At 66.3% G+C, this 24,646-nt stretch overlaps 1 protein-coding gene across 3 annotated transcripts; it reads left to right on the plus strand.

Moving 5' to 3' along the window:
• Nucleotides 1-604: 604 nt before the first annotated feature.
• On the plus strand, nt 605-23,504 carry CHID1 (chitinase domain containing 1). 3 transcript variants are annotated; one of them, XM_060019536.1, is made up of 13 exons: nt 605-700; nt 3,267-3,420; nt 3,930-4,079; nt 4,338-4,470; nt 5,027-5,071; nt 5,847-5,953; nt 6,367-6,428; nt 9,273-9,365; nt 14,395-14,496; nt 15,026-15,181; nt 22,875-22,955; nt 23,132-23,174; nt 23,330-23,504. In XM_060019536.1, exons 2-13 carry the CDS (start codon nt 3,310-3,312, stop codon nt 23,426-23,428), a joined length of 1,182 nt encoding a protein of 393 aa, XP_059875519.1. In that variant the 5' UTR covers nt 605-700; nt 3,267-3,309; the 3' UTR covers nt 23,429-23,504. The 3 variants fall into 3 exon arrangements, with proteins under 3 accessions (XP_059875519.1, XP_069397077.1, XP_059875520.1); XM_060019537.1 differs by lacking the exon at nt 605-700 and adding an exon at nt 789-812; XM_069540976.1 differs by lacking the exon at nt 14,395-14,496.
• The last annotated feature ends 1,142 nt before the right edge of the window (nt 23,505-24,646 follow it).

A 24,646-nucleotide genomic window follows, 5' to 3' on the forward strand; every position in this document is an offset into this window, starting at 1 on the left:
GCGGTAGGAGGAAAGCCTGGAGAGGCGATTCCCGCGTTCAAGAGAGAACGTGGAATTCCGGATGTCGAACCTGCGCGGCCCTCCGGGCCACCTGCGGCCCTGGAACCCACGGCGCGCCCTCGTGGTCACCCACGTGGTCGCAACGCGGACGTCGCACCGGGAGCCCAGCCCTCCACCGAGCGTGCGCTGCCGGGGCGTGGGGACCGCGCGCTCCCCCGAACCCAGACCCCCGCGCCAGCTGTCGAGCGTGGGCGTTAGGTTCCCGGGCGAGTCGGGGTCCCGCGGAAGGCCGGGGTCGGCGCGCGCCTCTAGATCCTCCCATCGCCCAAGTCTGGACCCCACCCGCCCCGGGCGGGTCTCCTCCTTTTCGCCCGCTTCCCCGCCCTGGCCAATCCGGCCCACCCCGCCCCTTTCCGCCCACATCATCAGCCCCGCCCTGTCCACCAGGCTCCGCCCCGCCCCGGTTCCGCCCCTCGACCTCGCTCCGCCCCCATTCCCGCCCCTCTGCCCCGGCCCCGCCCTCCCCGTCCAGGCTCCTCCCCCCGGCTTCCCCCCCAACCCTCCCTCTCGGCCCCGCCCCCAGCGTGTCTTGCGTGACGGCGGCCCGGAAGCTGGCGTGGCGCGGCGGCGGCGGCGTGCGGGCTTTCTGAGGCGGGACTTCCGACGGCGTTCGCGAGCGTCCGGTCTCCGGGACATGAAGGTGAGCGCCGTGGCGGCGGCTGGCCGGGTTGGTGTCTGCGTCCCGCGTTCCGGCGTCTGCTTCCCCGCCTCCTACGGCCTCCGTTCCTCTCCGCGGAGTGAGCGCGCGGGGGGTGCGTGTGAGAGCAGGAGGCGCGGCACGAGGGAGAACGGGTGTGACAGCGGTGTGGACGAGAGGGAGTGGTATGAGCGGGTGTGAGGGAGTGTGACAGTGGGTGTGACAGCGGGTGTGGACGAGAAAGGGGTGTGACAGCAGGTGTGGACGAGAGGCGGTGTGTGAGTGGGTGTGACAGCGGGAGTGGACGAGAGGGGATGTGAGAGCGGGTGTGAGTGCGTGTAAGAGCGGGTGTGGACGAAGGACGCGGGGCGGGAGCTTGTGGGCGCGAGCGGCAGCACGTGGCGTGGCCGGCGTGGGGCCGGGACCCGGGGCACGATGGGCCGCGCCGGGCTGGCTCCTTCTTGACCTCCACCCGCTAGTATCCTCCGCTCCCCGCTCCCCCTGCGCATGGCAGGCTGCCTCAGGGTTCCTCCGCTGAGGGAACCAGACGGTGGCCCACAGTGTGGACAGAACCCGAGGTTAACGTCCGCCGGGGCTGGGGTCTTCCTGCTCTTACGACGCCTTCACTTCCAAGTGCACTCGGCCCTCCCCGCAGGAACACAGCTAGCTCCAAAATTTGTGCTCACGGGCGAGAATCTGTGACGGACCTTACCCCCGCTGTGGGGACGGCAGCATTCTGTTCACGGGACAGTCGGCTCGGGGTCCTGCCAGGTGTTGGTGATGGTCGCTCAGGGCACGGTGGTCAGCATTTCTCAAATTGCACATCACTGAGCAGAGACAGGTTTGATGGATTAAAACCAGTATCTTAAGAGTGAAGTGGAGGGCTTCCCTGGTGGCGCAGTGGTTAAGAATCCACTTGCCAACGCAGGGGACACGGGTTGGAGCCCTGGTCCGGGAAGATCCCACATGCTGCAGAGCAGCTGGGCCCGTGCACCACAGCTACTGAGCCCGCGTGCCACAACTACTGAAGCCCACGAGCCACAACTACTGAAGCCCGTGCGCCTAGAGCCCGTGCTCCACAACAAGAGAAGCCACCGCAATGAGAAGCCTGCACACCGCAACAAAGAGCAGCCCCCAGTCGCCGCAGCTAGAGAAAGCCCGCGCACAGCACCGAAGATCCAACGCAGCCATAAATAAATAAATTTATAATAAAACAGGACCCTGCTGTGCGTGTGCACTTTGTGACGTTTGTACTAGGGGGTCATGAGCACCGTGGCGCCCTCCGTATTCTGGCGTCTGGGAGTGCAGGGTATTAAACAGCGCTGCAGTGAGCATCTTGGAGCGTTTTCGACATAAGTGGGATGTCCCCCAAAGTGGGATTTTTGAAAAAAAAGAAACACATGTTGGAAAGTATAATATTTGTGACCACATTGTCACCCGAAAAGGTCTGATCAACATGAATTCTCAGGAACAGCTCTGAGAGTGAAGCTGCCCCAGGTCGTCAGGTCGCATCAATCTGTTAGTCCTTGCCAGTGCCCGGGGGTGGGGGGGACCAAAACGCACAGCTCGCTGTCTTATCTCAGCGTCCGTTCCTTTGGTTGCTGGTGATGGTGGAGGTGGGGTCTGTGTGTTATGGGGGGGGTCTGTATTATGGGGTGTCTGTGTGTGACACCTTTTCACGTCCTCTCTGTATTTTATAGTGGGGCATTTTTTATTGGAGTGTTTTATTTTCAGTTTGTAAGAGTTCTTTGCATGTCACGTGTAGATGAGGAATAGAAATTCATTGTCAAGTATGTTCCAAGTATTTTCTTGTTTTGTGTATTATTTCTTTAAATTTGCTTTTCGTTGGGACTTCCCCAGTGGTCCAGTGGGTGAGACTCCGTGCTCCCTGTGCCGCGGCCCGGGTTCGATGGCTGGTCAGGGAACTAGATCCCACATGCCTCAACTAAGAAGTCCACATGCTGCAACTAAAAGGTCCCACATGCCACGACGAAGATCCCGCGTGCCGCAGCTAAGACCGTGCACAACCTAAATAAATATTTTTTTAAGCAAATAAATAAATTTGCTTTTTGTTTCCTAAGTGAAAGCTTCACGTTTTTACGTAGTAAACTCTATTGATGTTTCCTATCATAACCTTTACTGTTGCTGACTTAGGTGGAAAAGCCTCCCCTCTCCAGCCCCTGTCCCTGAGTCTACGTACACAGGCACCCAAGTTTTCTTCTAGTCCTTTGCATAGCCCTGTTATTTTGCACTTAAGCCAGTAGCTCGTAGCCAGAATATTTTGGGGTTTGAGGAGGGTGGAGAGCCAATGTTTTCCTAGTTGGCCGGCTGTGGTTAGGGCGGCCCCGAGGCAGTGGGGCAGGGCTCACCGGCCTGCAGCAAGGAAGGCCTGGGTGTCTGAGGGATGCCAGGGCCCAGCGGTGCTGACAGCTGGACTCTGGCCATTGGGGCTGGCTCAGTGCCCAGCTTAGGGCTGGGAGGCCCCAGGCACCATTAGGACCATTGCCACAGTAGGCAGAGGGGACACCCTTCCTGCTGGGGGTCTCCACGGGCTCTGCTCTCTCTGCAGCCCCCTGGACCCCGAGGTTGGACCCTGCTGTGACACGCCCACCATGCAGGTGCTCCTCGGCACACTCTGGCTTGCCCTGGCCTGCGGCTCTGTTCACGCCACCCTGTCAAAGTCAGATGCCAAAAAGGCTGCCTCGAAGACGCTGCTGGAGAAGGTAAGGGCAGTCTGGAGATGGGCCAAAGGGCTGAGCCATCGCGCCTCCTTGCCCGCTGGGGCTGTGAGCCGAGAGCTTGGCCTCTGGGCAGCCTGCGCTGTGCTGCCCCAGGGCTCTGGCTGGCTGGCCTTGGCGGGAGCAGCTTCTGGTGCTGGGGCCCGAGGGTGCGCCTGCCCCCGCTGGGCCGACCTTCTGTGACGTGCCACGTTTCCGCCCTCACCCTGCCTCGACCCCTGCGCTCTTCCCCGCTTCACTGAGCAGATCAGACAGGAGCCACACCGGCTTTGGCTGTGTCTTTGTGCCTTTTTTCTGGGGCAGCCCTGGGGAGGCAGAGTGAGTCTTCGGGGCCTGTCAGCTCCTCAAGGCAGGCCTTTCCCTGCGGTCTCCTGCTCAGCAGCTCCGTGTTGATCCTGGGACACACCCCTGCTGAACAAGAGGACCGCTGCTGTCCCTGGGCTTCTGCCTGGGGACGAACCCTCACAGCTTTCTCCCTGCTCCTTCTGTTTCAGACTCAGTTTTCAAGCAAGCCCGTGCAGGAGCGGGGTCTGGTGGTGACAGACCTCAGAGCCGAGGATGTGGTTCTCGAGCATCGCAGCTACTGCTCAGCGAAGGCCCACAAAAGGCATTTTGCTGGGGACATCCTGGGCTACGTCACGCCAGTAAGCCGGGCCCTGGGGTGGGCAGGGAGGTCCCAAGGGCAAGGTGGCTGCTCAGGTCTGTCTGCGTTCTCACCTCCCCTGGCCGCTGCCGCCATGGGGGTGTGGCGGGAGCCATGCCTCCCAGAGGAGTGGCCGGGATCGCGCCAAGCGTCCTGTTCCCCATGGTGCGGGCAGCCTTGCAGTGCCCCCATCCCAAGATGGCCTCAGACCCTCTGCCCCAGCTGCAAGCAGGCTCACCCATTCTCCGTTCTCTGCCAGTGGAACAGGCACGGCTACGATGTCGCCAAGATCTTCGGGGGCAAGTTCACCCACGTCGCGCCCGTGTGGCTGCAGCTGAAGAGGCACGGCCGTGAGATGTTTGAGGTCACGGGCCTTGACGACGTGGACCAAGGTGCTCGCCCCGCTGCTCGTCTGCGCTCACCCCAGGGGTCTGGGAGGGTGTGAGTGTGGGCGAGCGTGGTGCCTACCTAGCATCGACCCGCATCCCTGTTGCCCTTGGGGGTTTGTACACAGCGTCCAGGGAGGAGGCGTCCAAGACAGTGTCCAGGAGGGCGCGAGGCCTGGCTGTCCTGACAGCCATGTTTTGCACCTGTGTTTGCACAGATGTCCTCCCTTTTGGGTTCAGAGAGAGGAGGTGTTAGCTGGTGGTGGGGCTCCCCGAGCTGGGGGGGGCAGTGTGTTGGAGGACACGGCCGGGCAGCGTCAGTGCCTGGCCCCTGGATTCCCCTCAGCTCTGAGAGATGGTCCCAGGCGCCTCGGAGTCGTCGCCCCCAGAGCAGCCACTTGCCCCTGGCCCTGGCGGTCCTGCAGGGGGAGGAGGGGCAGTGCAGGGCCCGCAGACTCTCCCCTGCCCCCCTCCCTTTGTTCTCCTCCTGGCGGGTAGGGCAAGTCTTCACATGGGCAGGCGGCTGTGTCCCCACATTGACTGGCTTCTCCACGTCCCACAGGGTGGATGCGGGCCGTCAGGAAGCAGGCCAGGGGCCTGCGTGTGGGTGAGTCCAGTGGGCCTGCGGGGTCAGGGCTGGGGGCCCTTAGGCCATACGCCACGGGTGGAGGTCCTGGAGCTCCCTGTGGGTGGGTCAGTGGCCCCGGGGTCTTCACACCTGCTTGCCTGGTAACCCAGGCTGTGCTGCCTGGCACGTTGGTCACTCTCCCAACGGCTCAGAAGTGAGGCCGCCCCAGCCCGGCATTCATGGCCCTCAGTCCGGCCAGAGCCCTTTGGCCCTCCCGCCCACCCAGCTCAGCCCGCCAAGGCCAGCCCGCCTTTGCCTGTGGTCCTGCCCTCCCATCGCTTCATTCACCCAGGAGTGTTTATCGAGGGCACCTGGGGGCTGCGCCCAAGGGTGACGCTCACCCTGCCCTGCCCGTCCTGGAGCTCGTGGCTGGCGAGGAAGGGACCCATTGCAAAGTGCAGTGGGGCTGGGGAGGGAGGCTTGGGGGTCTAGGGGCGCATAACAGCTGAACAGGAGGAAGGGGGCCTGCAGCTGGGCCAGCAGGGAGCCGGCGGAGGCTGGTCCAGCCGGAGGCAGGCAGGAGGCAGCGGGCGGGCCAGCATCCGGGCACTCGGGGGCCTGGTGTGCCGAGAGGAGAGGGTGCGCACCTCCGTCCTTCCCCAGCGCCCCCTGGTGCCCCTCCCTCACCCAGCCACCTTGCACTGGGATGACCTCACTGGGTGCCTGGCTGTGGTCACTCTGCTCTGGAGGCCAAGGGCCAGCCTGTGGGCAGGGCCGGCACAGAGGGTCACAGTCTCTGCGGGTCTGTCCCCAGTGCCTCGGCTCCGGTTCGAGGACTGGACGTACGAGGACTTTCAGAATGTCCTGGACAGCGAGGACGAGATAGAGGAGCTCAGCAGGACCGTCGTCCAGGTGGCCAAGGTGACGCGCGGTGCCCGCACAGCCACCACCGGCTGCCGTGGGCTCCCTCTGGCCACCATGCGTCTCGGGGGCAGGGGCTTCCCTTGGGCAGTGCCCAGCTGCCGGCTACCCTCCTGGGAGGGAACCCATCCTGGTAGCTGTTGCTGGGCTGCGGGGAGGGGAGAACCCTTCAGGGCCCTGGGGTCAGGTTTGGGGGAGGCATACCAGTGGACAGGGCACGCGAGAGCCCCAGCTCCTCTGCTCCTGGCTCCTCTGGGGACCCCCACACCGCCACCTTCAGAGAGGGGCTTCCAGGCCTGCAGCCTGGCCCTCGGGCTGAGGCCTGGTTGGGTGGGAGGAAGCGGGGCTGCCTCTGCGCCTCCCTCCCACCCCTTCCTCCTGGGGCCCTCCTCAGCAGCCCCCGTTCCTCTCAGAGCCAGCACTTTGACGGCCTGGTGGTGGAGGTCTGGAACCAGCTGCTGATCCAGAAGCACGCGTGAGTGGGCTGTGGGCAGCGTGCGGGCCCCCAGGGGTCAGGAAGAGGCTGGAGGAAGGATGTGGGGGGACCTCGTGTGGGAGGAGGGCCTGCTTCCCACAGTCTGCACCTGGGGGTGGGGATGGCACCCCGAGAGAGTCGGACAGTGGCTCCAAGAGGCCCGGGGGCAGCTGCGGGCAGGTGGCCAGCTGAGACACCCACGTGGTTGGCCTGATGGAGCCCCCAGGGGACTTGGAGAAGAGGTGGCCGTGCAGGGCCAGGGGCCCTTGGAGCAGGTGGCCACAGAGTCCTCTGGGAAAGGGATCTGCCGCCCAGGCCCACAGGCTTTGCGTCAGCCGGCCTGGGAGGATGCCGCGTGGTCCCCTCGCAGCATCCACCCTGCACATGAGGCTCACAGCCAGAGTGACCCGGCAGGGCGGGAGAGGGGCAGGTCCCCTGCAGGAGCCGCTCTCCTGGTTCTGTACGTGTCCCAAACCCCTGGGGTAGCCCTGGGCAGGGCTCCTCTCCTACCCTCCTGCAGCTGCAGGCGGTGCTCTGCCTGCTCGGAGACAGCGTCCGTGGGGTCTCCTGCCTCTCAATGCAGGGGGATGCGCATTGTCAAGGGGTCTGTGCAGGGGGACAGGCCTCCTGCCCGAGACCCAGAGGAAGCTGTGCATGGAGCCAGGCGTGCCGGGGCCTCTCTGCCTGGGTGGGGGTAGGGAGACTCCACTATTGGCCTCGGGAACAGGGGTGGCCTGGGCCCAGGCCCCGGCCACGGTGCCTGCTTCTCGGTGCTCAGACCCCCGCCCCAGTGGGTGCTTCTGAAAGGCTCCCTCTCTGTCCACCTGCCCTGGGAGGGCCCCAAGGCTGGAGCTCAGGAGGAGGATGGGTGGAGACAGCCAGGCTGAGAGCGTGGAGGATACCCACGTCTGTTGGGAGCCGACGCGGCACCTGCACGTCGGGGGCCCTGGCTTTTGGCCGAGAGACAATCCCCCCACCCCCTCGGCTCTGCCTCCATCCTTGCTGGGTGGTGGCCCTGCTGAGGAGGCCTTATGGCGCCTTCTGAGGAGGGGGTGCAGCTGGGCAAGGAGGTGCCGGAGCAGCCGGCAGCGCCTCCGTACCCCGGGGGCTCCTGGCGGGGGGCCCGGAGGAGGGCGGAGGCTGGCCAGCCTGGTCGATGGCTTTGGACACTGCTGCCTGGGAGCTGCTTCCGAGGACAGGCCTGGCCGTGGCAGGCATGACAGGGGCGTCCGTGCTCCTGTGCCCACTTGTCACCCTCTTTAGGCTTCTGTTTCCTACCCAAAGCGCCAGGTCACCCTGGGAAGGCCTGTTTGGTGTGATGCGAGGCAATGGCACCTTGTCCACGTGCCACCCTGGGCTGCGGGTCCCCCAGGCCCTCTCGTGAAAGCCTCCCGGGGAGGAGCGTGCGGCGCTGCCCGGCGCTGGCGAGAGGCCCGTCTCCTGCATTCACACCGGGCAAGCGGGCGGGCGGGCAGCCGAGGGGAAACCCCAGGGACTCCGTCCCAGCAGACTGCCCCCGGTCCCCACCGAGCAGGTGCTTCCCCTGGGCCATGAGGCCGCTTCCCCCCTCTCACAGAGAGGCAATCCCCTGGGTGGTCCCAGAAGCCAGGAAGGCACCCAGCAGTGACAGGTGCTGACAGCTTCTGGCCTCAGGGAGGTGCCGGCCCCCTCCAGCCCGCGTGCTCCCCCGAGGGCGCCCCTGACCACCTACAGTCAAAGCCAGAGCGGAGTGACCGGGATCGCTCCCGCTGAGTGGGGGCCACCTGGGAGGCTCTGAGAGGCTGCCACAGCCCGGTGGTCAGTGCGCACCAGGCCCCATGGCGGCCTTGGCAGGATGACCGGCAGCTGTGCTTGCCCCACCCCCTCGCTCTTTGCGGACTTGCTCTGGGCTGGGGGCCGGGGCAGCCCCTCTGACCCTCCTGCACTTGGTAGTGGCGGGGAGCACTTGCTGCCTGTTCTCCAGACGGAGGGGGCTCCTGAGGGGCTGCAGCGAAGGACCCAGGTCGGTCACTGGGCCCACAGCCTCCCAGGCACGGTGACGGTGGCCTCCGGGACTGGGGTGTCCTGACGAGTGCTCCCAGGCGGTGCCAGAGCCACTGTCCCGCCGGACGTGCTGCCCGCCAGCTCTGAGATACTGCCACCTACCACACGCCTAGGGTCCAGGCGACCCCGTGACACTGCTGTCTCCTCTGCCCCCTGCCTGGTGGCCCGCTGCCTGCAGAGACGCTCCCCCGCCTCCAGGCACTCCTGGTCGAGCACACGCCGGTGCCCCCTCCTTATTTCCCCCTGGGGCCAAGGCACACAGAGTTCTGCATCCCGGTGTGTGCAGGGCCGGGGGTGGCTGTGCGAGGGGGCTGGGCCGGCTGCCACCCTGGGGTGGGAGGTCAGGGCCCCCTGGGCACAAGGCCTCATCAGTGGAGCCGCCCCAAAGTCCTCATTTCAAGGCACCTCCCGGGTGCAGCAGGGCTCTCAGCACGGCCTGAGGTGTTTCGTGGCCCAGGCTGACCTGGCCACCAGCAGGCCAGCATGCCAGGTCCACATGGGTCCTTCCTGACTCCCTGCCCGGCTGTGTGTCTGGGAGGGTCCAGAGGTGATGGGGCACCACACCGATCCCTCTCTGCTCTCCACCCTACTCTTGTGGGGAGGGAGGGGGCTTGAGTGTGAGGAAGGATGGGGGCTGGGCAGGCAGTCTAGGTGGAGGGCGATCCCCGCGGTGTCTTCCAGGCCCCCTGGTGCACCCACCCGGGAGCCTGTACCTCCAAGGCAGAGCGTGGCCGTGAGGGGCGTCTGCCTGCAGCGGGCCTTGGCCCAGCTGCCCCTGACCTGTCCTCTGTTTCTTTGCAGGGGCCTCATTCACCTGCTCACCCACGTGGCCGAGGCCCTGCACCAGGCCCGGCTGCTAGCCTTCTTGGTCATCCCGCCCGCTGTCGCCCCTGGGTAAGTGCCGTGCTTGCTGGCCAGCCCCGTCCAGGTACACGCTGGCCACCGCGTGTGTGACGGGTCCTCATCAGCACACTCGGACACCTCGGTGGCCTCAGCGCGCCCTCATGCGTCAGCGGGTCAAGGCTGCGTCCTTACACCTGAGCACTTGACACCGTGTCGTTTAGACTCGCTCCCCGCCCCCGCTGGTCCCTGGCGAGGCCCCGGGCGCTGCGGTGCAGGGCCTGTGCCGCGTTAGGCCCCAGGAGGTCACGGCTCCCACGCTGAGCCCAGCTGTTCATATCCTGCCTTGAGATGAGGGCTTGTGCCCAGGGGGCCCTGACCTCCCACCCCAGGGCGGCAGCCAGCCCAGCCCCCTCGCACAGCCACCCCCGGCCCTGCACACACCGGGACGCAGAGCCCGGTGAGGCAGCTCTTCCAGAACCCCCGGGACAGGGAGGTGCGGGGCCCGAGTGCCAAGTCAGGTGGCCTGGCTCCCACGTCCAGCCTGTGCTGGGTGCGGAGGAGGCCAGATCGCACAGTGAGGACTGAGGGCAGCTCAGAGCCAAGTGGCGGGTCGATGGCGCACAGAGGCCCAGGGGTGCTGCCTGCGCTCTGCCTGGTCTCCGCTGGCTCCCAGGGCAGCCTGGGCCCTCAGTGCACTGCTCTGGAGGGACCGCTGTCCATGCATCTTGTCACCCCGGCTGTCGGCTCGCTCTGCAGCGCGGGCCAGTTAACAGGAGCAGGTGGGCAGCTCTGGGACCCGAGCTATCTGGCGACCCTGACGCTCACAGGCCGATAGCCCCACACAGAGGAGCCTGCGGGCGCTCCAAGGCCAAGGCCGCAGCCACCACAGCAGGCACCTGCCGCTCCCAGGTTGGCTGCCCGCCCTTTGCTTGGCCCTCGTGCCCCCAGAGCCCCCACGCGTCACCAGAGGCCTGGGCGGTGGTCCCACCCAAGCCCAAAGGCCTCGGCCTCCCTCCCGACTCTTCTCCCCATCTTTCCAGGGCCCTCAGCCTCGTGTGTGCTCCTGTGTGCAACACACGCGTGTGATAGGCTGGCGGTAGCAGGGGCCGCCAGTCCTCCTAGGATGGGGGGCCCCGTTCTGGAAGAGCCAGGGGTGGCAGACACTCACAGAGCCTGTGGGCTCGGCTGCAGACGTGGGCACCCGTTTCCGGGGTCTGCTGGTTTCTGTGACGGTTCGGGGAGGGGTGCTGTGGCCGATGGAGCCCCGGTTGCCCTTTGTAGTCAGGGGCCGTCGGCAGAGACAAGCTCCTCGGAAGCTGGGGCAGCCCTTCAGTCTCGGCTGGGGAGAGGTTGGTTGCCTGGCCGGGGGTGGGACCCAGAGGCCTTGCTTGCAGCCCCTCCCTGCTGACACCCCGCCACTCCCCAGGGCCTCGGGCCTCGCAGCTTCTGACGGGAGCAGAGAGCAGACTCCCAGCCCGTGTGCTGGAGAGTGTGTGTGTGTGTGTGGAGGGGCTGGTCTCTGGGCTTGGCCTGGAAGGGCGGGAGACACCCACGGAGGGGCTGGTCTCTGGGCGGGGCCTGGAAGGGCGGGAGGGCTTGGGGCAGGGTGGGGAGCAGCTCTCTGACCGGCGCCCTCTCTGCCCAGCCGTCTAGCCTGAGCTCCTGTCCCCTAGGCAGGAAGTGGATGGTGTGAGCCAGGGCTGCTCTCTCACCCTGCGGTGGCCAGGGGAGGAAGTACCCTCCACCCGGCAGCCGAGGAGGTGACCGGAGGGAGGAGACCGTGGCCAGGGCTGGAGGCACGGGTCCTGGGCACTGCCGCTGAGCTGTGGCCTAGTCTGGCCTGCCCCTGCTGGCAGCCAGGGGTGTGCTTGGGGGGGCTCAGGCCTGGGCTGCATGCCCCCGGCTGGCGGGCAAGCCCTGCTCTCTCCAGAGGCTCTGGCGGCCTCGGAGTTGGTCTCATCGTTGGCTTGCTCTGCCGTGCTTCTGGCTAGCAGCCCCCGCAGAGGAGCCAGGGAGCCGTAAACAGTCTTCCTGGGGTTTTCTGCAGCATCAGTCGCCTCACAAAGGCTGCGCTGCCCCCCACGGGAACAGCCGCCCCAGGAGGGGCTGTGTGTGCTGCGCCAGGGCCGGTGCGCCTTTGCCGCTGTGCGCCTTGGCCTGGGGCCTCCCTCCAGGGGCTGCTGGCGCAGCGGCCATTCTGACCTTGAGCCCTGCTCCCGAGGTCGCGGCTCGGCCCCCATTGACGTTCCAGCACCAGTCAGCTGGTTCAATCAGCCCTGGGCCGTCCTCGCTCCGGAGGGGGCTCTGAGTTAGTTCTCACCCCGGCTTCTCAGGCTGTATCTTCTGAGAATCCAGCACTCCCGGAACCCTCAGGAAAGTACTGGCCTCAGGCATGGAGGGCTGGCTTCCTTCCCAGGACCTGCCCTGCGGTGAGCTCGCATCCTCACAGGCAGGTGCCCACCTTGACGGGTGCTGCAGCCACCCCCGTGGTTTCCCATGGTTTCGGGCAGGCCATCTCCCCGCAGTCAGGAAGGAGATGGGTGGGGGTCCTTCTCTGGGCGAGCCTCCTCGTGTCTGGGGGGAAACTGTCTAGAGCAGCGGTCCCCAACCTTCTTGGCACCAGGGACCGGTTTCGTGGAAGACAGTTTTTGCACGGGCAGGGGCGGGGGTGGCTCAGGTGGTAGTGGGAGCGACGGGGAGTGGCGGATGAAGCTCCGCTCACTTGCCCACTGCTCGCCTCCTGCTGTGTGGCCCGATCCTGACAGGCCGCGGACCAGTGGCAGTCCGAGGACCGGGGGTTGGGGACCCCTGGTCTATAGGCCACGCCGTGTCCATTGTCCGTGACCACGTGGAGAGGGGAGGCCAGGCCACATGACGTCTACCAGGGCCACCTCATCCTGCAACGCCCCGAGGAGACACGGGCGCTGCCCTAGCCCCGCCTCTGGCAGCTTCAGGGTCTCGGGGGGAAGGATCCCGTGGGGCAGGCTGGCCTTCTGGAGGGGAGGGGTGCCTGCAGTCAGACGGGTAGTAACTCAGTGAGAAGCACCTGGCAGCCCCGGGTGCCCAGACACGAGGCGTGGCCAGAGGCCATGAGGTGGTCAGAGCCTTGGGAAGCAGAGGGGCTGGTGGGCCAGGGCGGCCCCTGCAGCCCTTTGGACCGCGCACTTGATGTCGGCAGGAGCCGCGGCCCCCAGCGCAGTGGGCGCAGGCTGCACAGAGCAGAGCCTGCCTCTGACGGGGCTGCAGCTGAAACCAGCAAAGGTGACGGCTCGGGGAGTCGTGTGGGATGGAAGCCTGCACCAGGCTCCTCCCCGAGCAGCGGACTTCTTGGAACAGTGTGACTGGGAGAAGGGGCTTGGAAACCTCCATTCTCCCTGGCCCCCGTGGCCGTTCTTGAGAGTGTTTGTCTAAGAAATAATCGGCCAGTGAAAGTGAGGCTGTTTGCTGTGCTGAGCAGGTTTGAGCAGAAGGGTTTCTTTTTATGGGGTGAGTGAGGCCAGCAGGGTAGTAGGCCTCCTGGGGCCCGCTCCCCCCGCTGAGTTCGTTGCTCCTGCCCCTCTGCCTGCCTTAGTCCTGTCCCTCGCTGGCCTCCCCTTCACACCTGGTACCAGCGCTTCCAGGACCCCTGGGGGTGGAATCCCCTCTCCCAGTTGAGCAGGGAATGTCTCCTGGAAGGCCCCGGTGCTGCAGTGACCAGGACGTGAGACACAGGGGCATACTCCCTGCTGGGCCACTGAACTGCTCCGCTCGCAACCCTGCCTCCCCTTGTGAGCCATCGAATCCAGAAACGGTAGGGCTGGGTGTCCGTGGGTTCCTGAGCGAATGTCCACCTGAGGACGGGTGAGCTTTTGAATTGTGGAAACATCTTCCTGGAGCTGATGGCATCCGCTCTTTGTGGGGTGCGCCAGGCCCTCCTCACACAGGCCCGTCTCCATCTCGGGCTGAGCCGGGAGGAAAACGCCGCCTGCCGGGCCTGGCGCCTTCTAGCTGACTTTAGAGGGCCGGTCTGGAGTGTGGCCACAGGGAGCATGGCTGTCACTGCCCGGTAGGGCATCTGCTCCCCAGGTGTGTCCCCGAGCTCCCTGCCGCGGCAGGTGCCCACCACCGAGTGTCGCTTTATCCCCCTCGGGGGCGGGCTTTGGCGTCCTGGGGTCGCTTTACCCCCGCGGGGGCGGGCTTTGGGGTCCGGGGGTCGCTTTACCCCCTCGGGGGCGGGCTTCGGGGTCCTGGGGTCGCTTTATCCCCCTCGGGGGCGGGCTCTGGGGTCCTGGGGTCGCTTTATCCCCCTCGGGGGCGGGCTTCGGAGTTCTGGGGTCGCTTTACCCCCCTCGGGGGCGGGCTTTGGGGTCCTGGGGTCGTTGGCTGGTGCTGCTGGTCGTCAGGTCCCACAGGTGCCTCATGTGTCGGGGGAACCTGGGCCGGGCTGCCTGGACCCTGTGGAACCAGTGACCATGGCTCAGGTCCACACGGTGGGCCCCCCTGCCCCTGCCCAGGGATTGGAGGTGCTGGCTGAGAAGAGGGATTCTCTCTCTGCTCACATGTTGGGGGGAGCAGAGGGCCCCGACCCCCCTGGGACAAGGCTGCAGTCCTAGGGGCTGCTGCAGGCAGAGCGGGTGGGCTAGCAGACCAGGTGTGTCTAGCAGACAGGCCACCTGGGCTCCCGCCTGCCCCAGGCCTGAGGCCTTGGGAGGGAGGGCGCTCTGCTCATAGCAGCGTGCTCGCAGCTGAGATGAAGCGGGGCTGGCCTGGGGCACCTGTGCCCACGTATGGATGGGCCCTCCCGGAGCTGGGCTAGCCGCGGTCTCCCGTGCACTGGGCAGGAGGGGAGCCGGGCCTCTGCTGGACCTCCAGCAGCAGGCTCTGCCTGTCGGGACCCAGCTGCGGGCCATCCCCTGTGACCGAGCGCTGGGCCACTCTGCAGGGAAAGTGGCCTGAGGTGTCTTCCTGGCGTGGGAGGAAGGGGCGTGAGCTGGGAGCCCACACGGCCGGCTTGCCGTGCCCTCTGCTGGCCCAGGTGTCAGCTGGGCGGGGCTGGATGGCTGTGCGAGCTGGGTGTGGTGAGCGCGCCGTCTCGCTGCAGGACCGACAAGCTGGGCATGTTCACACACAAGGAGCTTGAGCAGCTGGGCCCCGTGCTGGACGGCTTCAGCCTCATGACCTACGACTACTCCACGGCGCGGCAGTGAGTGGGGGCACCCCGGGGCCCCGCGTGCTCTGGCTTGGCGCAGAGATGCTCCCACGACCGGGGCCTAGACGCTCAGGCAAAGTCCAGCTTCCCACGAGCCTGCTCAGGGCCACGCTTTGTCAGCTCGCGGTTCCAGGCACAGGAAGGGCCCGGTCTCGTCTTCCCAAAGCCCGCAATTGGCCTTGCATTGGGCGACCTTCTCCTTTCTGGAGTCACGTGACACAGGGCAGCGGGCACCCCCATGGGAATGCCATCCCGGGCTTCCATCCACGCCTATGCGATCCTGGCCGCCACATGGTGGCTGTGGTGCTAGGCCTGACTCGCTGCCCAGGAGAAGGTGCTCCTGTGGCCGGGGGCGTCGTGCTGCTGCCTCTGTCCATCCCAGGCTTCACCTGAGCCTCTCAGCTGACTGCAGGGGCCCGCCTGTCTGCTGCCGTCCTTCCCACTCCGTGTGTGGGCCCCACCCCAACCTGGGGCGTCTGAGGCCTCTGCCTGCTGCTGAACCCACTTCTCCTTGGCCCCGCAGGGCCGGCCCCAATGCACCGCTGTCCTGGGTGCGAGCCTGCGTCCAGGTCCTGGACCCCAAGTCAAAGTGGCGGAGCAAGATCCTGCTGGGACTCAACTTCTACGGCATGGACTACTCCGCCTCCAAGGACACCCGCGAGCCTGTCATCGGGGCCAGGTGAGCCAGCGGCTGCCCCAAGCCAGGTGGCTTCCTGTGCCGTCTGCCACGGCACCCTGTGTCAGGTGTGTGTCTCCCAGAAGTGAGGGGGTGCGGCGAGGAGGAGGCCTGGCAGGGTCTGACCACGTACCAGGCGCCTGCAGGGTGCTGTCCCAGTGCCCTCTCTTCCCCTGGGTCGGCGGGGGTGCGGCCCCCATCTGGCCCGAGCAGCACGCGGCCCCCCGGCCTCCTCTCCTTCAGCCTGAAGGACGCCCTTTGTGTTGCTTGCTATGCATTTCTACCAGTGTTGAATCCTCTTCCGTTTTATCTTGCTGGGTTTTGGGGAGATGTTTGTGCCGGATGTGGGGTTCTGGGTTGCCAGCTTGTTCCAGGACCTCGACGGTGTTGCTTCGCCATCTTCCCGTGCGTTCTGGCCCACGAGACACTCGTCACCCGGTTACTCCACACGTATCGCCACCGAGCACCCCCGCGCTCTGATCACCAGGTGCCTCCACGCAGGCTTCTTTACATTTTTGCCACCTGGTTTCCGTTGAGTTTTTTAGATTTGTGTATTTATCCTTTTTATCATACGTGGAAAGGTTATAGTCTATTTTTTCCAGGATTTTTCTTGTCCCTCCCTTTCTCTTCTCTTCTTCTGGGCCCGTGAGTACTCGTGTGTTAGGCCAGTCTGTTTGTCCCCCCATCCGCCGACACTCATTTTATTTGTTTGGCCTCTGTTTTCTTCTGTTCAGTTTTCCTTGCTGTCTTCAAGCCCACAGACCGTTTCTTGGTCGCGTCTCGTCCGGGGCTTTTCCTTCCCATGTGTCGTAGTAGCTCTCTTGTCAGGCAGTGCGTTTGGGGCTTAGCCTTTGCGTGTCCTCTCAGCACTGTGTGAGACCGGTTGCCTGGCGTTGGGCCCGCCTGGGGTCCAGTCAGCACTGTCCCCTTCCCGTGGTCCCGTCGAGCCAGCTCTCCGTGGGCCTCTGCTCCGGGCTGGATGCTGTGAGTTTCGTTCGCTTGGCTAGGTGTTGGGCATCTGGGGTTCCTGACCCTCTGCTTTCACTCTGGGTGCCGTCACGTCCCCTGGACACCAAGAGTTGTACGCTTCTCTGAGGGACCTGGTTCCGTCAGAAGAGACGGTCCCGAGGCTGTGACCTGAGTGCGTGTGCCCACTGCTCCCCACTGTTTGCAGGGTCACCTGCAGGCTTGCTTGCCGCAGGGACACGCGTGTCAGCCCAGGCAGGGGTCAGGCGCCGAATGCCAGCTGCCCGCCAGGCTGTCCGCGCCCGTCGTCCACAGTGACTCCCTCAGGTCTGCCCTGGGGGAGAGACAGAGGCTGCTGGGTTGGCCCGTGCCTGGACTCGTGGGTCCTGGAGGGCTGCTCCCGGCCTGCCCCCGCAGTGGGGCGGGGCTCCCGTTTCCTGGGTCCCTTTTGTGCTGGAGGCAGGGCCTCCAGGACGAGGAGAAGCGGATTGGGCCCCTCCAGGGGTGGGATGTCGGAGTCAGCCGTGCCTCCCCGACCCTGCCCGGTGCGCACAGCTGGTGCTAGGGCCTGGGCTCCAGCGCAGGCCTGGGAGCCCCTCCTCCCTGGGGCCTGCCCCTCTGCTGGGGGAGCCCTGTGGATGGCGGGAGCCGGGCTGGCGGGCGCTGCCCTGGAGCAGCCCAAGCCTACCCCATGTCCCCGCAGCAGAGGGGCTCTCGGCCCCCGGTGCCTGTGCCTTGGATCCGCCCCGCCCATCTGTCCTCCCTGTCATTGCTGCTGTCTGTTCTTTGTGTGCTGCCCCGTCCCCACCACAGCCTTTCCAGATGTGGGGCTCCTCGGAGCGTCCCTGACAGGGTGCCCGGCTCGGGGGGCATCGGGCAGAGCTGCCTCTGGAGCTCGGGCTCCCAGCACCAGGCCCTAGGGCTTCAGGAGCTGGAGTAGGAGGGCGTTTTCTCCTGCTGCAGAGGTGGGGTCAGTAGCCAGGGTCGCCCGCGTGAGGCAGAGCCAGAGGGACCCGGCGCCCCACCTCTGCTCCAGCCCCCGGCTTTGCTGGCCCGGGCCTACGGGCAGGGCAGGAGGTGTTGGGGCCTACAGGCAGGGCAGGAGGTGCCACCCACCTCTGCTCAGGCCGCCACACAGGTACCACGGCCGGGCTTGAGCCACAGAAGTGTCGTCTCCAGCCCTGGAGGCTGGAGTCTCAGACCCAGGTGTGGGCAGGGCTGGTCCTCCTGAGGCCTTCTCTCCTCGGCGTGTAGACAGCCGTCTCCTCCCTGTGTCCTCACGGGGTCGTTGCTCTGTGTAGGTCTGTCTCCTGACTTTCTCTTATAAGCACACAGTCTTGTGGGGTTAGGGCCACCCCAGGGTACCTCAGTCATCTTACATTAAACATTTCTTTAAAGGCCCTACCTCCAATTATAGTCACATTCTGAGGTTCTGGGGGTTAGGACGCAACATATGAATTGGGGGGACACGGTTCATCTCTAACACCGCCTGAGGAGTGAAGAGCTGTAATTTCTTTACTAAACGTGGGCCCAGCAGTAGCTCATGAGGTGGAGTTTTTGCAGCCATTAACCCAGCTCTTGGGGCCCGGCGACAAAGGCACCACACGGCCCCTGCCGGTTCTGAGGAGGGGCTGGGAGGCAGAGGGGGGAGTCTGGTTATGAAGATGTGTGTTTAGCGAGAGCACAGGTGCGCACGTACACACACGCGTACAGGCTGCCCCCAGCCAGGGACGGAAGGCTGCATCGCCTCATCCCAGCTGAGCGTGTCCCCCCACCAGACGTGCCCCCACTGATGACAGCCAGGCCTGGAGGCAGAGGAGGGAGGTGGGCCTGTGCCGGGGCGGTAGAGAGGCTTCCCCCAGGCCCGGGGGCATGGCTGGGCTGTGTGTCAGGGACCGCCCAGCCCAGACCTCCTGGAGTCCGCCACCCACCTCACCTGGACCAAGCAGGTGCCGGCTCAGCAGGGCCGCCCAAGGGGCCGAGCAGGCTGAGTGCCGGGTGGCAGGGCTGCGGCTCCCCCCCTCAGGGGCACATGGAGGTCAGGCAGCGGCACCCGCTTGGGTCCTACCCGGTGAGTTTGTCCTGTGGAGGGGCTGAGGGGGGCCCGGGTGGAGTCGACAGGCCCGTGAAGGGCTGACTGCTGTCTCCGGGGGTCGCGTCGGCATCTGGGGGGTGCCATGGTGTGGGGATGCCCGGAGTCCCCCCCATGCATGGGCGGCGGGGCTGCTGCCGGCCTGAGCTGGGGAACTGGCACGTCGCCGAGCTCCTCTCCTCCCCAGGCCTCAGCCCTCCCACGGAATGGGGCCGAGTTCGGGCGGGTGCAGTGAGACCAGGTCTGGCGGCTCCCGGACGCTCCTCATCCCATGGTGGGTGGGCCCGCAGGACCCCCCACACCCGGCGCCCGCACCAAGGCTTCACCCTCCCGCGGCCCGAGTGCCCCCACCCCACCGCTTCCTCCTCCCTCCCAGGGCCCTGGCCGGCCATCTGCCGCCTGCTGCCCGCACCCTGGGTGAGCCTTGGACAGGGGGTGGGGCCCCCGGCTGGCCCCTGGGGTTGCACTTGACCTCCTTTGTCCACAGCCTGATTTCTTCCAGCCCTTCCCCGGTGGGCAGGGCAGGGTTGACCCCTGGGCTCAGGGCCTTGGGGCTCTGGGGGTCATGGGGAGAGGCCTCTCCCAGGGCTGGTCAGCAGCCCTCCCCCTCCCAGGGCCAGGTAGTTCGGATCTGGGGAACCAGATAGGCAGGCTTAACGAGGCCGCCTGCGGGTGGATGCCTGTTCAGGGGAGGGAGGAGGGGGGAGGGCTGCCTCTGCAGGGGGTGAGCGTGTTCACCCAGGTCCGGCCCCCCCAGAAACACAGCTCACCAGGATGCACCCCTCAGCCGGTCTCCACCCCGGAACTCACTACAACAGCCTCTGTCCCTGAGCAGATGACAGGCCAGGTGTGAGGGGCAGGTGAGCCCCATGGCCGCCGGAGTCTCTCCATCTCTTCCGCTGACAGAAGCTCAGGCCAGCCTGGCCCAGGATTATCTGCTCTCCCGTCTCAGCGTCTCCAGCGCTGAGACCCTGGCCTTCTGTGGCAGGTGTCCCCGGCCCCCTCAGGCAGGGGGGGATTAGCGGCCGCACCATCTGCTCCCTCGCCCGCCCCGCGGAGCAGGGGCGGGAGGCTGGCAGCTCTGTCAGGCCGGGGCTTGGCCTTCTGGCCTCCATCAGCCAGGCCCGCCTTCTGTGCCTGCCGCAGGGGGAGGGGCGGAGGGCAGGCTGTGTGTGCACATTCTGGGTTCTCCACTGACCCCCCAGCCTCTGTCGGCCTTCCCTGGGTGACAGCAGACCCCATCACGACCACGGCCGGGCTCCTGTGTGCGTGGCCTCGCCACTCCCCAACTTTGAGGCGTCTGGGCAACCGAGAAACACCCCAGGAGGGGCCAGGGCTCCCCCGCCTGCAGGCCCACGTCACCCCACGTGCAGTTCTGCGTGCTGATCCGTGGGTCCCCATGGCTGCCGAGCCCCCATTCTGGGAGGCCCTCCCACTGCCCTGGCGGCCAGGGCGCGCGGCTAGTCCCGCGAGGGCCCTCAGGCCAAGTGTGCACCCATGCCCCGCATCTGTGGCCCAGCCCCGCCCCGCCTGGCCTCTCCTGCCGCCGCCTCCCGGGGGCCTCAAGAAGAGCCAGCCCCGCAGAGCACGGCCAGACGGACCCCCGAGGGCAGGCCATGGCTGGCAGGACCCTGCCCCTGCTCAGAGGCCTCTTTTAGGGCCAGGGCACCAGAGGTCAAGGGCACAGAGGCTCGGGGAAGCGCTCCCTGTGTGTCCTGTGCCGGGGTCTCGCTCTGCCTAGGGGCGACTGGTGGCGCCTGGTCCCAGGGCTGCCTGTCGCCACTCCCCCGTGGCTCTGGGCCTTCTCCGTCCCTGCGCCGTGCTCTTTACTGAGGTCCTTTGCTTTTTCACTGGCTTGTGTGATCTCGGAGCCTGTCCTGGTCCTCTCCAAGCATCCTGCTCTTGCTTCCCAGCCGGGGTCTCCCCACGCACCTTTGACCCTGCCCGCTTTCACAGTGCCTCTGCTCAGGGTATCTGCCAGCCCTTGCGTCGGAGGCACAGCTGGGAACGGTCCCACTGCTTGCAGGTGGGGGCCTGGGACCCGGGGTGGGGGCACCTCCTTACGTCACCCGCAGCGGCACCCACTGGACCCCCCGTGTGGGCCTCCGGCGGGGGGGCCCTACCCCTTCCACGCGCCCCTTTCCGGCCCAGCCTGGGAAGGCCATCACCAGGGGCCGTGGAGTCCTGGCTGCATGCTGCAGGGGCTGCAGGGGAAACCGGGTCAGGGCGGACCGCCCTTCTCGGTGCCCAGGAAGGTCACCTGCCCAGAAGGTGGGCCAGCAGGTCAGGTGCCCCCCGGGGCATGCCCAGCCCAGGCCCTCAGGCCGGCTCGGAAGCAGTGCCATCCGGGGCAGGCTGCAGCTGTGGGTCACGCTGCCGGCGGCCTCTCCACCCAGGGCACACAGGTGGCTCAGACTTGGCCAGATGAGGTCAGGCCCTTCAGTTCTCGTGGGGTCACAGCGGAGAACACAGGGCACCGCAGGCCCCGCCAGCCGAGGCAGAGGCCTCGCTAGGCTTTCCTCCTGGGGCGGGGTGTCCCCTTCCTCCTCCGCCCCCCCAGCTCCCTTCTTCCCCCTCACCCACACCTCATCCACACCTCACCCACACAGCCTGATCACCTCTCTTCGGCTGGTCTCTGCTCGCTCCTCTGGAAACTGGGGGACGTGCAACTCGTCTCGGTGCCCTGAATCCTCCACCCGCCCATTTGGTGTGTCTTCGTCTACGATTCTGTCTGCCATTCCTTGAACCCTTCACTCCAAAGCCCGAGAACTTTTTTGAGTGGAGGCGGTATGAGTCACGCACCGTACACCCCCCACTGCAAAGCGCACACCTGCGCGGCATTTAGTCCGTTCCCAGGGTTGTGCAGCCACCACCTCCAATTCCAGAACGCTTGGTAGCAGCCCCCCACCTCACCCCACCCCTGGGGCACTAATCTGCGTTGCCTGTGGACTCGTCTCGTCCGGACATTTCGTGGAAACAGAGTCACCCGGCGTGTGACCGAGGCCTTCCGCTTTAGTTCAGGGAAACGCTCAGGGCCCATTGGTACCGATTCCCTCCGTTCATCCCCACCCCGCCCCGGCTTCCTCCTCCTCCCAGGCAGGCCCCTGCCACCCTGACCCTCAGCCCCCGTGGCCCTGCTCTTCCTCCTGGACCGCCTGCCTGGGAGCCCCCTGCACAGCTGTCCCTCCAGCCCACCCTGGCTCACACCCCACTCTGCTGCTCCACGTTCCCGGGGCTGCACCCAGGCGAGTGTGAGGGCCTGTGTGGTCCCCGCCCTGGCACCGCCAAGCCTCGGCCTTCAGAGGGGAGGGACCAGGTGCTCTCAGGGGTCTGGCTGAACCCCCAGCCTCAGCCGCCCCCGCAGCCTCACCACCTCCAGCAGGTAGCAGATTTTGAGGGGAAGCCCCGGATGAGGAGTGCACAGCCAGAGCTCCCCAGACGTGAGGGCCCAGAGCCACCTGCCCGCCAGCATCTGCCCTGGGCCTCGGGGGCTCAGGGACAGGCTGGGTCGGGATGCCTCACCCTTCCCCACACATCCCATCCCCGCACATGCCACACCTGTCTCAGCCACGTAGCCAATGCTGGATCAGAAGCTGCAGATGACATCAAGCATCCCAAGAGCGTTGTGCTAATTAAGTATAACGCAATAATCTTGGACGATTCGAGCTGGTTGATGGGGGCTCTGTCCAGCCCTGACCCACTGCCGATGTGCAAGGTGCAGGCTGGAGCACCGCAGCCCCTCCCTGGGCCCAGGCTGCAGGTCTCTGGCCTGTCTGGTCATCGGCTGCGTGCCAGGAAGACACGGGGTGAGCTGGAGACCCCAGTTGTCCTGGCCATGCGGCACCTTAGGTACCGGCCTGTCCTCTGTGTGTCCTCTGTTGGGCGGGGGGGGGGGGGGTTCTCAACCCCTGCTCCTGGCAGTGAGGTGGGGCCTGCCGTGGGCTTGGGGCAGCTGTGTCCACAGCAAGGAGGCAGGCTGAGAACAACTTGGCCTCTGAAAGGGCCCGGAAACCACTGCCCTGGACTGTTGTCCCCCAACCCCGGGGGCGGGGGGGGGAAGTGCCGAGGCTGCCCCCAGTTCTCGTTCATCCTCAGGCCTGCAGCTGGCCCCAAACCTCCTCCGCAACTGCAGAAGTTGCTGCTTCTCCTGCAGCAGGTGCAGTCTCCCTCAGGCCGACCCCAGGAGCTCCTGCCCGCACCACCGGCCCAGCAGGCGCTGCGCCCACAGCGCGGGGTCTGCGCTCCACCCGCACGCCATGCCGCCAGCTCAGGGTGCGGCGTGAGCTCTGAAGCACGGCCACGGCCTCTGCTCACATCTCAGCAGCCTTTCGGGGTCTCTGTCCTCCTCCTACCCCCAGTGAGGACCCGGCTGCTGCAGCCTTGGCCCGGGTGTTCCAGACCCCGTCCCATGGTCCTGCTTCCTGACTTTTTTTCGTGTCTGGCCACACGCGTGGCCCTCCCACCTGGCCCAGTGTGCTGCAGGCACTCCGCAGACCATCGGGGGATGGGATGACACCCCGCATCCTGCTGCCCTCTGGTGGCCTCACCCCTTGCGTGAGGGCAGAGGCCACTTCCACCCTGTCCAGGTGCTCGGGTGGGCAGGGGAGGGCCCCCGCACCCACACCCGGCCTCCCCCAGGTACATCCAGACGCTGAAGGACCACCGGCCCCAGATGGTATGGGACAGCCAGGCCGCAGAGCACTTCTTCGAGTACAAGAAGTGAGTGTCCGGGGGCAGCCCCAGGTGATGCGGGCCTCGAGCTCGGCCTCTGCCCCTGAGGCCCAGCCTGGCCCGAGGAGGGGCACCTGAGGCTTTGGCTGGAGGGGGGTGGGGCTGGGAGGAGCAGAGGCGGGTGGGAGTCGGGCTGGCGGACTGAGGGTTCTGCTGTCTTGCAGAAGCCGCGGTGGGAGGCACATCGTCTTCTACCCGACACTGAAGGTGCGTGTGGGTCCTGACGCTGGGCATGGGGGCAGCAGACACAAGCCCTTCCCCAGCAATCCTGGCCCTCAGCTTGGTTGTGGTGGGCAGGGGTCGGCAGGTGGCCCACGGTGGGGCAGGCGGGCAGGGCGGGGCCGACACTCCCACTGCTTCAGTCCTTGCAGGTGCGGCTAGAGCTGGCCAGGGAGCTGGGCGTCGGGCTGTCCATCTGGGAGCTGGGCCAGGGCCTGGACTACTTCTACGACCTGCTGTAGGCCTGGCCTGGAGCCGGCCTGAGCTTTTCCAAGAGACAGAGAGAGTGACAGGCAAAATACAGACTCTTCCATTTTCCGTGCTGTGTGCGCTGCGGCCTCGGGCGGGGTCAGGGCGGCCTGGGACCCCAGGCTCCTCATCAGTGATGGGGCAGGCAGTCCGGGTGGTGGGGGGCAGCAGGCCCTGAGGATGCAGGCCCCTCTGGCCCAGCCCTGGCTGTCTGCCCGTTGGTGGCCGGTGACGGCAAGACCCACAGGCTGGCAGGGAGTCCTGCACGGCCTGCAGATCGCTGTGGGTTTGGAGGCTCCGGGACAGCCCCAGGCTCCCCGACACTTAGACACTCCGGTGGGCGTCACCCCAGGGCCGTGCAGAGGGGCCCTGGCCTCCCCCTGCAGGTGCTGACTCAGCTTGCCTGCCTGGGAGCCCGATGGGCACCACACAGCGAGGGCGGGGGCACCACGGCAGAGACCGGGGCTCTGAGAGGCTGGCCGTGTCCCACGGTGGTGCTGTGGGCTGTGTGGTCACTGCGGAACGACAGCTTGCCGCAGGTCCACTGCCTGCTGGGAACGGCCATGCTCCCAGGAGGGAGCAGTGGGAGAAGCCCTGGGTTGCCAGGAGTTGAAGGACAGCGGACCCCAGCCCTCGCCCCCTCGGTGGGCCCGCTGGCTCCAAGCAGATGGATCTGCATGTGATGGTGCTGCTGGCTGGACCCGCTGGTCAGACGCTGTGCGTGAGCCCAGGGTGCAACGGCTGTGGGACGTGACTGGGGGAGGGTCCTAAGGGACACGTATCTGTCCTCGGGGTCAGGGCCTGGTCGGGAGGGGAGCAGGAGGCCATTGCACTGGGAGTGGGCGCTGGGCTGTGTGCGGGGCAGTCTGCAGGAGTTGGGGCAGGAGGGGGCGAGGCCGGTTGTGGGCCCACAGCGTGCTCGGTGTCTGTGGCTGTGGAGCCAGCTGGGTGACCGGATGCCGGGTGCCTGGGAGGCTCCTCAGCCTAAGCTTGGAGCACGGGGAAACCAGCGAGGGGGGAGGGGGCTTGGGAACCCCACGGAGGCGCGGGCCAGCACGTGGCAGCAGGCAGGGCTGGCCCCGCGTGTCCCAGTGGGACCTCAGTGGAGTCGGGGCTGCCAAGGCAGCTTGGGGGCCATGAGAGAAGCTGAGCCAGGGCTGGGCGTGAGGGTCTGGTGCCCGCAAGGCTGCGCCTGAGGCGCGCGGGGATGA

Source organism: Delphinus delphis, chromosome 8, assembly GCF_949987515.2.
Source record: "Delphinus delphis chromosome 8, mDelDel1.2, whole genome shotgun sequence".
In the NCBI taxonomy this organism is placed as follows: domain Eukaryota; kingdom Metazoa; phylum Chordata; class Mammalia; order Artiodactyla; family Delphinidae; genus Delphinus; species Delphinus delphis.

Coding starts and splice junctions, on each gene's coding strand:
- CHID1 (XM_060019536.1), top strand. CDS start 3,310: ATGCAGGTGCTCCTCGGCACACTCTGGCTTGCCCTGGCCTGCGGCTCT. Junction 4,080..4,337: donor TCCTGGGCTACGTCACGCCA/GTAAGCCGGGCC, acceptor GTTCTCTGCCAG/TGGAACAGGCACGGCTACGA. Junction 5,954..6,366: donor CCGTCGTCCAGGTGGCCAAG/GTGACGCGCGGT, acceptor CGTTCCTCTCAG/AGCCAGCACTTTGACGGCCT.